Source organism: Opisthocomus hoazin, chromosome 4 (assembly GCF_030867145.1).
Source record: "Opisthocomus hoazin isolate bOpiHoa1 chromosome 4, bOpiHoa1.hap1, whole genome shotgun sequence".
Taxonomy (NCBI): domain Eukaryota; kingdom Metazoa; phylum Chordata; class Aves; order Opisthocomiformes; family Opisthocomidae; genus Opisthocomus; species Opisthocomus hoazin.
In genome coordinates, this window is record NC_134417.1 from 18104670 (window position 1) to 18117379 (window position 12710).

The 12710-nt window shown below is 48.7% G+C and overlaps 1 protein-coding gene across 1 annotated transcript in view; it reads left to right on the forward strand.

Annotated features, from left to right (window-relative positions):
• Positions 1-469: 469 nt before the first annotated feature.
• Positions 470-12710, forward strand: part of DIS3L2 (DIS3 like 3'-5' exoribonuclease 2) — a 200706-nt gene continuing 188465 nt past the window's right edge. Inside the window, exons 1-2 of the mRNA XM_075418170.1 lie at positions 470-533; positions 3001-3720. Coding sequence (XP_075274285.1) covers positions 3021-3720 — 700 coding nt within the window. The 5' untranslated portion in view covers positions 470-533; positions 3001-3020. The remainder of the gene's footprint in view (positions 534-3000; positions 3721-12710) is intronic.

The following is a 12710-nucleotide window of genomic DNA, read 5'->3' on the forward strand; positions in this document are numbered from 1 at the left end:
CTTCCCCAGGCCGAGCAGCCCCAGCTCTCCCAGCCTGTCCTCACAGCGGAGGTGCTCCAGCCCTCGGATCATCGCCGTGGCCTCCCCTGGCCCCGCTCCACCAGCTCCACGTCTGTCCTGCGGCCCGGCCTCCCCCGGGAGCAGCCCCGGCCTAGCGGTCTCCCACCCCCACCCGCTGCGACCGAGCAGGGCAGGGCGGGCACAGGCCCAGCCTCAGCCCTGCCTGCGGTCTCCCGGTCCCCGGGCAGGCTGCGGAAACCCAAGGGCCTCCCCACGCCGCCTCCCTCCCAGAGCCCTTCTCGAGGTCCCTGCCCAGGCCCGGTGTCACTAGAGGCCGCCCGGGGTTCCTGCCCCGGCCTGGGGGTGCGGCAGGCCGGCGCTGCCCTGTCAGGGAGCGCAGCGAGCGCTTCGCGGGTGAGGTCTTCTGGGCCCTGCCGCGGCCCGTAGGCCGCCTCTGACCCGGAAGCGGACGGTGGGGGCGTCGGGACATTTAAACGGCGCGGAGCGGCTCGGCGGGGGGAGCGGCTCGGCCGGTGAGTGGCGGGGCTGGGCTGGGCTGGGCTGGGCTGGGCTGGGCTGGGCTGGGCTGGGCTGGGCTGGGCTGGGCGCGGTGCGGTGCCCCCTCCACGGGCCGCTCACCGGAGGAGGGAGCGTCTCCCCGGTCGGTCCCGGTGGTTCTCGGGCCCTGTCAGCCCCCGGGCCCTGTCAGCCCCGCGGCAGTTGACGGGGGGGGGGGGTCGCGGTCGCTCCTGCCTCGGGCCCCGCAGAAGGGCGGCGGCGGCCCGGGCTGCGTTCCCGAGGGGGGTCGCGGGCGGGGTCTGCGGCGCGGGCGGCCCCGGGGGCGCGGGAGGGGCCGTGCGGCCCCGCTGCCGGTCGGGTGTCCCTGCCTTCGCCGCGGTGCGTTGGCTGGGGCGCCCCGGGGGGCGTAGGGTAACGGGGGCCGCTTTAACCCGGGGCCCGGCTGAGCCGGCCCCGGTCCTCGGCGCGGCCGCCTGTCCCGGCGTTTCCCCCGTCCCGGAGCGGGCAGGGCGGTGGTACCGGCAGCCGGGCGCTGCTCCACGGCGGCTGTCGGTGCCCGGCTGCCCGCGGGAAGCTGATAACGCAACTGCGGTGCGTGGGGGCTCGTGGGTCCCTGTTCTCTGTCCGTGCTCCCCTTGCTGACTGCTGATTAACGTGATTAAAGTTGCAGGGATTACCGCGGAGGTGAGGGGCGAGTGTTTATTCTCTGCTTGTAAATAAAGATGGCAAACCGCCGCGTCCCGGAACCGGTGTTTGGAGAGCAGTCTCGCTGGCTTGTACAAATGTTATCTCCTTCTATTGAATTGGCAGCGGGAGAAGGTGACGTTAAAGCTCGCTGTAGACCTACCCGAGTGAGGGTTTTGTAATAGCGCTGTAGCAGGTCAGTCTACTTGAAGAGTTTAGCTATTGGCCAGCACCAATGGAAAATCTTAGGAACAAGAATCACAAACCACACAAAGAATTTTTCCTATTTGTTCAGGGATTTTTAATTTTTGCTTTGTATTGTGAAGCCTGTTCACATCCGTGCTCAATTACTTAAGTAAATCTCACTGCAACACACGTTGTTTCTCCGAAAGGGTCAGAGCTGGCACGCTGAGGAGGAGGCAGCGCGGCAGTCTGTGGTCCCTGCCGGATGATGCCCTGTTCCCAGGCAGCGTGTGCACGGAGGAGGGTGCCTGGGTGCTGATCCTCTGTGCAGCTGCAGCAAAAGGGAGAAGAGGGCTGGGTAAGGGCGAAGAAAAATCCCAAGCCTGGTGGTAGTAGGGAAGGGAATATAAATTGGTCTTCTGCCAAGCTCTGTGTTCTATTCTGCCAACACCTCAGTGTTTAGAGAAGCGAAGAGAGAGGTTTAATGGACAGTGACCTTATTTTAGCTCAGAGTCCAGTGCCCCTCAGTTCTGGCATGGAAGAGGTGACAGTGAGCCCTGAAGTTCTCAACATACCAGCTCGGTGAAGTTCAGCTGTTCAGCTTCAAACATGTCTTGAAGGAAAAACAGACATTTTCATGAAAACCCGCAGAAGACAGCAGTTGTCCTGGGCTGCATTATCCATATATTTTTATTTTCCTCTTTGTTACATACAGCAAAAATTGTTGCTATGTCCAGTTCTTACCTATAATTTACCTTAAGGGTAGCTGAAGACAATTTACTAGATTGTTTTGCTCTGAAAACATAAAAGCTAAAGCAGCTGCAACAGGATTGAAAGATGCTTGATCTACTTAAGTTGCACACTTGTGGCGCAAAGGTGGAGGCATAACACCGTCTACAGCAGCTGGCGCTGGGTGGAGTGGCAGCCAGCATGTCTCAATCACTAAGAGCTATGAGCTCTTGCAAGACAATGAGTAGTGCTAGGGAATTTATTGTGTGTCAGCTGCACTGGGAGTGAGTTTACGGCTAGAAAGACAAGCTGAAATGGTTGGTCTTGGTATTTGAAGCAAATGTCCTATATAATCCAGAAGTGTCAGGCACTGTGGGGGAGAGGGAACCGGCAATATGTGCTTTTTACTGCAACGCTGAAGCTCTTCAGTAAGGATGCAGTTATTCTTGAAGACTATGAGCTGGACATGACAAGATTTCACTTCTGATAACGGCTAAACTGATGCATCTGATACGGTCTGTCAGTTACTGCCTTAATTTACCTGGCTTTTTCAAAGGCAAGGAAGAGCGGATTAAGGGAATTCTTTACATATGGGGTGTCAGCCTCGGGACAGAAATCCCTCTTCCGTGTGGTGTGTGGTCAGGTATGGATTACGGGCCGTGGTCACTCCTGGGTCGCTGATGGGGATTCAGTATAGGGCAGATGTTGAGTACATCACGAAACCCCTTCCCTTGGTGGAGTGGCTCACCAACCCAGAATTTCTGTAAAGGTCAATACATGCACATTTAGTACATTTTTCTGTCTTGTAGTGTGATCCGTTATTTGACACTTTGTTTCAAGAAAATAACCCTTTTTTCCCCTGTGTCTATTTATAACTCTTTGAAGTCTGGGCCTTTTACTGCACTATGGATCAGCCGGGGTATGTGAGAAGTACTGCTTCTGTCCAAGGTGCCAAAGAGGGTGTGAGCAAGCCTGCTGCTCCCCAGAAGAACGCTTATGCGAGGCTTGTGCAAAAGCACCACAGCGGCCGATTCCAGTCCTATTTAAATCACATTGCGCAGAAGATGCAGCTAGGAGAGAGCGCTTCCAATGACCCCGGCTCAGATCTGGACCTGCCTCTGAGGAGAGGCCCAGTGAAGGAGAACACAGCCAGGAATGGGTTGAATGTGCACAGCTATTCACCGGTCAGAACATCTCACCTGGAGCAGCCCGTGCCTGGAGGATTTGAGAACGATAAACCCCAGACTGCACTGAACAGATGTCCTCATAAAAAAAATGCCATCGTTAGCCCAGAAGGAGAGTTGGAGGTGGAGGAAGACTACTGTGTACATCAACGTGGAGCTGTGACTGACTTGTTAAATATGAATGATGCCCTGGTTGTGAGAGTATCGAACAGCCTGAGACACCGTGCAGCTCTGCAGAAGTCGTCTGGTTCTGATGAAAGGGACGAGGAGGACACGTGGAGGAAGAAGCATAAGAAACGAGGCAGATGTCCTACCAATACAGATACAGCAGCTGGACACTTGCTGACTGAGCAGTTTAGTGAGGATGTGCTGGCAGTAAATGCCAGGAAAAACAGTCACTTGTCTCCAGGTCAAGTCCAAGGTGAGTTCACACTAATGAGCTGTTTGGTCCATTTGCTACAATTACTGCGGAATTGAATGTGGTGTTTTAGTCGTGAGTGAGTTAACGTGAGCCTGTTCGACTCTGTCCGAGTTAGTCAGCCCTTAGTTACCTGTGGGTGGCTTTGCCCTGGTTTACAAGTAAGCCATCCGGCATGTGCAAATGACTTCATATGGAGCCAGCTTGGTGCTGGCAGGACCTAATCCCCTGGCCTAGGCTCTCTGAATGTGGGTGCGCTGCTTCCAGGATCAGCTCAAGACTAGGAGAGCCCGATTTCTGTGGTGTAGAGTCCAAGTTAATAAGACTGCTGGCTCTAGTCTAACTCAGGGCAGAGTGATGCTTTCCTCTGTGTTCGTTGCCTGTTTGGATCTGGAGTGCTGGTTTGCCTTTGTGGAAGTTCCAAGTCCATCTAATACTCAGGGGCTGAGATGCCTGTGTAATGTCTAATTCCTGATACTGAGTGTTGGTTCTTGTAAATTTTGCTGTTAGTAACAGAGAGACCACATCTTGCAGTAGTAAAGTGAATGTGTCTCATAAATGCAATGTTCAAGACAAAAAGCCCACTTATAGAGATAAATAAAATTCTTTATTGAAAAAACAAGCCCAGACCGCAGCATCAACAAGCAACTGAAGTCACGTAGTTTAAATCTGATCATGCAGTGTAATGGGTTAAAACTTCCTCTGAATGATATTTATGGTGAAATACTTGGATAGCCTGATCTTATGAGCTACTGCTACTCATAAATGTCACCGTATTAAATTCTCTGTAACAAGTAGAAAAGAGATCGATTTCTCAGCTGGGTAAGACGGGCCTCAGGCCTATCACAACTCCTGGATTGGAAATCAAGTAAGTGTTTAACTAAATCAGTCTTACAAAACTGCCCTATCACTTCAAGAGTGGCGAGTAATATGCTTTTTGCAGGGTTTGCGGTGTTTTTGAGGCTGTGACAGTAGATTATGTGCTAAAGTTGGTAAACTTTCATGAGTTCTTGCAAGACAGATCATAGTTAGAGATTTAACCCATGCAGATTATGCTAAAATTTGTTGATGAACTTGATTTTTAGGAGGGTGTTTTTTGGATGCCTCACCGTAACACTGTTTGTTATGCTAGGATGTCATAATAGACTTTGCTACCTTTTACCCTTTAGCTTTTGGAGAGTAGGGAAGAGCAGCTAACAGAGGTGAAGAGTCTGAAGGGCTTACAGTTTGTAGCCATGAAAAGAAGTGTGTACATGGATTTTAGTCTAAAATAAAAATAACCTGGCTTTCAAAAGCAAGCACCCACAGTTCCCTCTTGCTCTGGGAGTGGGGTTTCACAAACCCTTTGAAAACCGGTTGTTTGTTTAGTGTAAAGACCTGGAGCAGAAAATTTTGACCCTCATGTTTGACTGCCCAGGTGGAAAACTCACACTGTGGAGAAGATTATTGGAAAATTATTTGCTTAGGAGTGACACGCTTCCTCCTCTTTCCCTCACATGCCTCCCAGCCACGCTCCTGCATAGCTGAGACTGGTTACTCTTCAGAACACTTGCAGGGACATGAAAACAGTTTCTTGGGGAGGAAAGAAATAGGGGGGAAAAATGTAATTTGATTCAGAGAAATGTCTTTTCTGCTGTTCAATTTGAGTATACTTTAGCACTCTTGTTTAAGTGAAATGAAGGTTTTACAGCATGCAAGCGCTTAGGTATAAGAACTCACACATCAAGTCCCAGATTAATATTTTCTCACTTCAAAGCTTGTCTTTCTCTCTTGATGCTGATATAAGTCATATTACTTTTCATAGGCAGGTGTCTGGTTTGATCAGTTTAAATAAAGGCTTATGAAACTGTGATGGCAAGAATTGCTGCTGTCATAGCGGTGAGCCATATCATCGTTTCGGTGGTGACATTTCCTCACAAATTAACTCTGTTCAGGCTGTTGTAGGCTTTCCAAAAGGCTCTTTGAGCTAATCTCAAAGTCAAGCATCGCTCTTTATATTGCTTCATTTCATTGTCCTCTGTTTAGCAGCTCTTCAGCTCAGGATTAGCTGCGGTCAGGTTTGCGATGACCTTAAAACTGACAGTACTAAAATTGAAGGCAAACGTGGACGGCTGAGAAACCCTTCTGAGTGCTGTGGGGCAGGCTGTGGGCAGCGAGGGGCTGGTCCTTGTTAATGTCCTTCCAGTGGTGCAGCAGTTCCTGTGGCCGTGGGGGAAAGCGGAGCGGTTTGTGGAGCCCCAAGCAAGCGTCCCTGGGCCCTGGAGCTCACTGCTGCTGGTGTCTTGTTGTCTGTGAGAAGCACTGAGGGTTGTCGTTCTGTACTGTAATACCGCAAGATGAGGCTTGGGGGATAGGAATTATTTCATAGCAGATGATTAGGTCCACGGCGGTCTCTTCTGGTGTTCCATATAGTGACTGCTTTTCCTGAATGTTGGAAACTTGGCAGTTGAGAGAGCTGAGTGTGAACAAAACTCCGTTGTCCCGTGTCTGAAACATGTGGCATAGTCATGAAACTGCACGTTGGATTCGCTCTGTGGTGTCGGTGCTCTTGGATTTGGGAAGACAAAGCTGCATATAGGTGCATTCCACAGATTGTTACTTCTTTCTGTGCAGCTATAATCTCTGCAAGGAGAATTGCTGTAAAGCCTCTTGTTCTGAAGTTTCTTCTCAAACAAACCCCAATGAGACAGAAAATAATCCTAACATACCACTTTAAATTGTGATGCTTGTAGTTTTTCATCTAATACAATTTCCCTGCTGGTATTTTTCCCTAAATCTCCAATCCTCTAGGTTCTTTGGGTGCTAAAATTTGGTTAAACTTCCTTAACAGAAGGTTTTTTATAAGTCCTCTGAGTTGTTTTCTCCTTTTGATCAAAGGCTCTAAGAGTTTTCCCACTTCAATCTAGAGTTAGTCATCAAAATCTCTTTTCAGACTGACTGATGTTTCTGTCATAAAAGGGCTTAAGCCCCCCCTTTTCCTTGAGGACAGAAGTACTGACTCCTCCTGCGTCATCTGTCTGTCACATGCTGGTAGTTGGGATTTGCATGGCTGCTAAGTGGAACTTCATCTTAAATATTTGTGATGCATGGCTTTATCAGTAAGTAGTTTAGACCAAGCTCCGTATTTTATTTGGGACAGCACAGTTTCAGTTGCTTTTGAGCATGTGCTTGTCTCGGCCTGTTTTTGAGGGAACATTGCTGTTTGATAGCACATTCCTGAGTCTGCTGGAAAGCCTAAAAAATCGACATCTGCAGAAGAGAACTGTCCTCCAAACATGGGGTGCAGTATGGTCTTTGGGAACACCATCTCCCAGCCACGCCTGATTTCAGAGGATCTCGGGAGCTAGAGTACCTGGGAGGGAGGTGGCTTTATTGGTGCTGAAAGCTTGGGTGAAGGCTGATTGCTATGGAAAAGGTTCAGATTTTGCAGGGCTGGGTATATAACCTCAGTCTGTATCTGCAGACACCTTCCTTGGGAAGAACACCCACACCGGCCTCGCTAGGTGCCCTCTTGAGGCTCCTCTCACTAAAAGCTTCAGGGGTTTATGATGTGGTAGAGGTATCTTGCCCATCTGTCAGGGTCAGCATGCCCCCTGAGTAGAAACAGACAATTCTTGGGTAACAACATGCCTCATCTGAAACGGCGTAAGATTTCCACCGTCCTTTCTGATTTATCATCTGTCTGGCACTTGGCATTTATATGCCCAGCCTGTGATGCTTAACCGACTTGGGCAGCTTCCACGAAGGAGTGTCGCTGGCAAGCAGGCTGGTGTTTAGCATCACAGCTTTAAAAACAATTGTTGCTGTTGGATGGTGGTGGTGTGTTTGTGGCTGCCACCCTGATGTTTAGGAGGTTTGGGATACGCGAAGGAAATGTCCTGGAATGGCTCTCCTGCGTGTTTAATGGGCACAGCTGGTCAAGAAATACCAGCCGTAACAAGATGGCGAAATCTTAGGGGTTTTGTCTTTTCCATCATACACTGCAGTGAATTTTGTGTTTGCATTTGTTTCTCTGGGGGACCTTTGGAGGAAGAACCACAGCTTCTGCTTTTCCCTTCCTGTGAGGCAAATTTAAGAGAATGCTGCTTTTTAGCGGTGAGTTTTTCAGTTCTTATGTGGTGAAATTCAGTACTTAAGAATGCTGTTATCTCCCTATCTGGCACCAGTAAATATGAGCCAGTGATCTAGTAAAGGCCACAGAATCAGCTCAATAAATGGAGAATGTTGGTTGCTGTGGAAATCTTTAAAATGTAGCTAATCTTGCCAGGTCCAATGTAATGTTCCTTAGGTGACGTTAATCATAGTGAGAAGATATGGGAGAGGAGGGAAGACTGGATTTACTGTATGGCCCCATCTGAGAAACACATGAAAAATAGAATGCTCCTTTCTCTAATGGTTTAGCAACGTCATCACAAACATAAATTTCTCTCTGGCTTTTGATAGGAAAAAAAGTGTTGCATTCCTGAATCTTGTGCAACTAATGTTTTTGGCTAACATCAGCTATAGTATGTGAGTTAATATCTGATGTATCCTCTCTTGGGGAGATGAGATCCTGCCCTTGCAGGGACTGTGGGTTTTGTATGTGATCAAATAACTGTCTTCCATGCCCTTTACCAGAGCCCTGAGCACACCGGGGTGCAGTGGAGCCAGTTCTGCAGCAGGAGCCCCCGCACTGGGCAGCAAAGCTTGAATCTCCATGCAGTAGCTTCCCTCGCCTGCTAGTGCTGATGTGAAAATGTTCATCAGTGGAAACACTCATTGCTGTTAACCTGCTATTGGTGGTTGGTTTTTTTTTTTTCAAACTATGTTTTTTTCTTCTCTTTAGCTCTGGTGTCGGAGGTTAGGCCCCTGTTATGTAGCTCAGGTAACTATGCTTGTCAGTGTGATGTTGGTCCCAGGAAAATAATCAGCTAATGGAAGAACTGAATTAATTTTTTAATTAGTTTTGAAACTTTTCTTTAATGTGACTTGTCATCAATTTATGCGACAAGGGTTCTATTGAGCTCCCTCAGTGTCAGTTTCTTGTGAGATTAGGAGTTTGATGATAAAGGTGTGGGAGTATGGATGCGAGTGTGTTAGCATAATAAAATCGCAGTGCGTGTGTAATGGTTTAAAAGCCACTTAGCTGAACTAATTAAATGCAGCAATAGAGAATTGCTACCAACAGGTGTGTCTGGTTCCTGCAGTGTCGTGTTCTGACCCTGTGCTGTTTAATACTTTTGTCAGTCATCAGGAAGAAAACATACAAGTAGCATTGCAAGTAGCTTTGGATGACTTAGAGACAGCAGGGAGTATTGAGTAATGGGGGCAGTTACTGGCAGCCGTCTGGATCATTTGGTGGACTGGGAGCAGGCAAAACAAAACCTGTTTATTGGGCCGGTGTAGAGCCATGCTAGCAGTACAAGCAACTCAGAGTGGGAAGCAACAGCTTGGAAAAAAGTTTTGAGCTTTTGATGGATTAATCAGCTGAACATCCCCCTCCTGTGAAACATAGCCAAAAGGGTAATGTATGAGCATGGGAATTGGAAGATGGAGTATGGACTGCGTGTGTCTGGCACGGCAGCAGCAGCAGCTTCTGGTGTATTGTATCCTGTGGTGATGCCCTCTGTTTGGGGCGGATGGTGATGAATTGATGAATACTCAGAGGACAGCCACAAGGAAGATTAAAACGCTGGGATCGTGAGTGAATGATTTGAGGAACCCTGCTTTACTTATCAAAGAGGTGCTTGGGGGAAGGGAGCTTTCAGTAAATTGCCTACATGGGGAACAGATGTTCAGTAATAGGCTACTCAGTTGAGCAGATTATGATGTAATGCATATAAGGCTAAACAAATCCAGGCTAGAAATACAGCACGATGCAGCAGTGAGGGTAAATGACCATTGGAACAGTTTTACCAAGGCTTGTGGTGTGTAGGCTGTTACTGGCATGCTCAAGAGCCCTGATAACAAATTCTACCCCCAAAATATGCTGTAGTTCATGCAGGAATTAAGATGAAAAAGCCCTCTGTCCTCTGCTGTCCATGAGGTCAGCCAGCCTGCGCACCCCAGTCAGCTCTGGCCTGTTGTGCAGATAATGTCGGGAGTGTCTCCTCCACCGTGGGTACCCAGGTAGGTGGGATGGATGCTTTGCAGCTACCTGCAGTGGCTAATTGTGATTCCTCTGCAGGCCATAGCTGCTGCAGGGCTGTCAGCGCTGCCCCGCTCTGCAGCCTTGGCTCCTGCCTCCCTGTCCCTGTGCTGGTGGGCACCCCTTGGCCTCCCACCCCTGCGCCCTGCCACCAGCTCCGTGGCACACTGTGGGCTGCACGTCCCCAACTCCCTCTTGTGGGGAAATCCAAGCCACGGAGCATTGAAACTTGGCTGGGGCAGGGTGGAAAACAAAATGTTGGGATCTGTTGCGTAAAATAATGTCTTCTGTGACAAAAATAAAGATTTCCAGGGTGCTGAAGGAAAATGTCAACACCAGCAGCTGCAGCCTACAGATGTATGGGGCAGGTCATGCCTTGGAGAATATTTCAGGCTCTCTACAGATACAAGCCTGCAGCAATAATGTGGTTTTGTTCAGTTTGTATGTTTTTAGGCATTTCCCCCCCCATTACTAAGGGTGCCGAGGGTTGTGAATTACGTACCTACTGCACTGAATGAGCAGTATGGGGAATGGTTCATCAGCAAGTTGTCTTATTCTGCAGCACATTTGGTAACCTCGGGATATGCATGAATCTGAAAGCAGTTCTTTCATTTCTTCAGCTTTAATGTCGTCTTCTAGTGCGTTAGAACCTCCCGTCAGATATTTTGCCTTTCAAAGCCTCTTGACTTCCTCTGATCTTCGAGCAACTTGCTTCCCTTGCGCTACTGAAGCCCAGAGAAATCAAAGAGAGAATTTCCACAATATTATGTTTTAAAATGTTTTCCTTGAAGTGTTGAGGGCTTTTCACAGCGTAGTTGCTGGATAAAACAAAGAGCAAAAAGTGATGTGGAGGATGGAATGACGAGGGGGCAGTGGAAGCAGCCCTGACCCACATCCCGAGGCAGGAGTGGAAGCCTGGAGGAGTGCAGTCATCAGGCGGAGTAGGTAGTTAGGAGGTCATGAGCAGGGTGGAGCAGGTTCACAGAGAGTCCTGAAAACCAGAAGAGCTGTATCCCCTCCCTGACAACGCCGCTGTGCTGCTGCACACAGCTGGAGCACAGTAACTATTTTGATAAACTTTTAGTCTATTGCTACTAAATGAGTTTTGTCACCAGCCCTTAGTTCAGAGCCTGGAATGGTATCTTTGGCTCTTGGACTCAGGTAGTATTCCTACAACACAAACCCTGCTGAGGAATTGAATAAAATGCAATTACTGAGTTCCTGCAGGCATCAAGATGCTTGGAAGTGTTTTGGAAGAGGAAGCATGGTGTCGTGGGCACATGATCTTGGCGGTCAGGAGCAGTTTCCACAGCAGAAAGAACCCATTGTGCATTTTTCTTCCTTTCAGTTTTTCAAAGCATAGGCCCTTTCAGAAAGCCAAGGTCAGCAAGAACATTTTCATTGTCCCTAGTTCCATATTGAAATCTAGGGGCGTGCAGCACGAGAGTTTGAAATACATATGTGCAGCTTAAAGCAAAAGAGCAGTGGCAACATGTGCTTTCCACCTCATTTCTGTGGGTCGGGAAATGAACGTCTGTCTCTGCTCCTAACTTTCCTGGGTGTCCATGGTCATGCCACATAATTTTTTTTTGCTACCCCCGTCTCTAAGAGGGGATGTTTCTTCATCAGTGGCATTTCGTAAGAATGCTGAATGTCTGAATTTTTACAATCAGCTACGGTGGCATGGTCACGTCCAGAAGCAGCTCGTGGCCCTGTGAACTCACTCACAAACCATGACAGCCTGTGTTTCCCCACCCGGGAGTCACCAGCTGGGGAGCAGGCTGCCTTTCCACAGCCAGCTTGTTCCCCATGTAGCAAGAATTCACTTTGTGCTTTTTTTCTCTTGGGTGTTCAACTCTTCTGTGCAGGTTTTGGTAGACTTTCTGCCAAAAATGTTTAGACAGTCACCTTCTCCAAAGAGGCAGGGCTAGAGAGGTCTCCAGATTTGTTCCCGGGTGCACAGATGGCTCCCAGCCGGACCATGTCCTGGTGCACACACACAGTTGCACTGGTAGACAGGCTGCTGGCTGGCACAGACGGAGCTGTGTTACGTAGTACGGGGTTGCTGGTAATCGGCTGGGCTGTTGCTAGAGGGACCGGTTGCTTTGAATCACTTCTGAAACCACATTCAAGAGCTGTGTGGACAGGCTGTCACTTTAAGCACTGTCTTCTCGTTTTGTTTTGATTTGTCTTGACAGTGGAAAGTTACAGCTCAGATTTATGCCATGGCTGGGCCCTGGTGGCCCATCGTAATGGGTCAATTGGTGGAGTCTGGTGGGCATGGGAGCTAGTTCTGGCAGCTGAATTTCAATACATCATCCACTCAGTTCGGGACATTTGCATAGGATTTACATTTTGGCTGAGTCTGTGCATGTAGATGTAGGTCTGCATTGTTTTTCTTCTTTGAATGACTGTTTAATTAACTTTAAGCTTAATTATGCAATCTGCCATCTGCCTAAATCCCTGCAGTGCTGTCGTATCGCTGCCCTTTTTCACTTCCTCCAAGATATTCCCTTTCCCGGAAGTTTGCCCTACTTTTCATCCATTAAAATAACTTCAAATCCTTCACATCCTTGGTCAGTTTTGAGGAGGACTCTCAGCAGCATTGTAGGAACCTCCCTTTAGTTCTGTGGTCAGGCGTGGACTGAGCACGGGAGTGTGCTGCAGAACCTCAAGTTCAGGATTCTTTGAGTTTACATTTCATCAGAGTAGAGGGATCTCTCTTTATTCGCTCATGATAAGGAGAATGTGCTCTTAGACTTTCTCTTACACCCCAGATTGAGCATTTGAAATACTGCTTATGAGGTTTATCTGCTGGGAGTCTCTTTGCTGCAATGAAACCTCACTGAACTGATAACGTATCTCA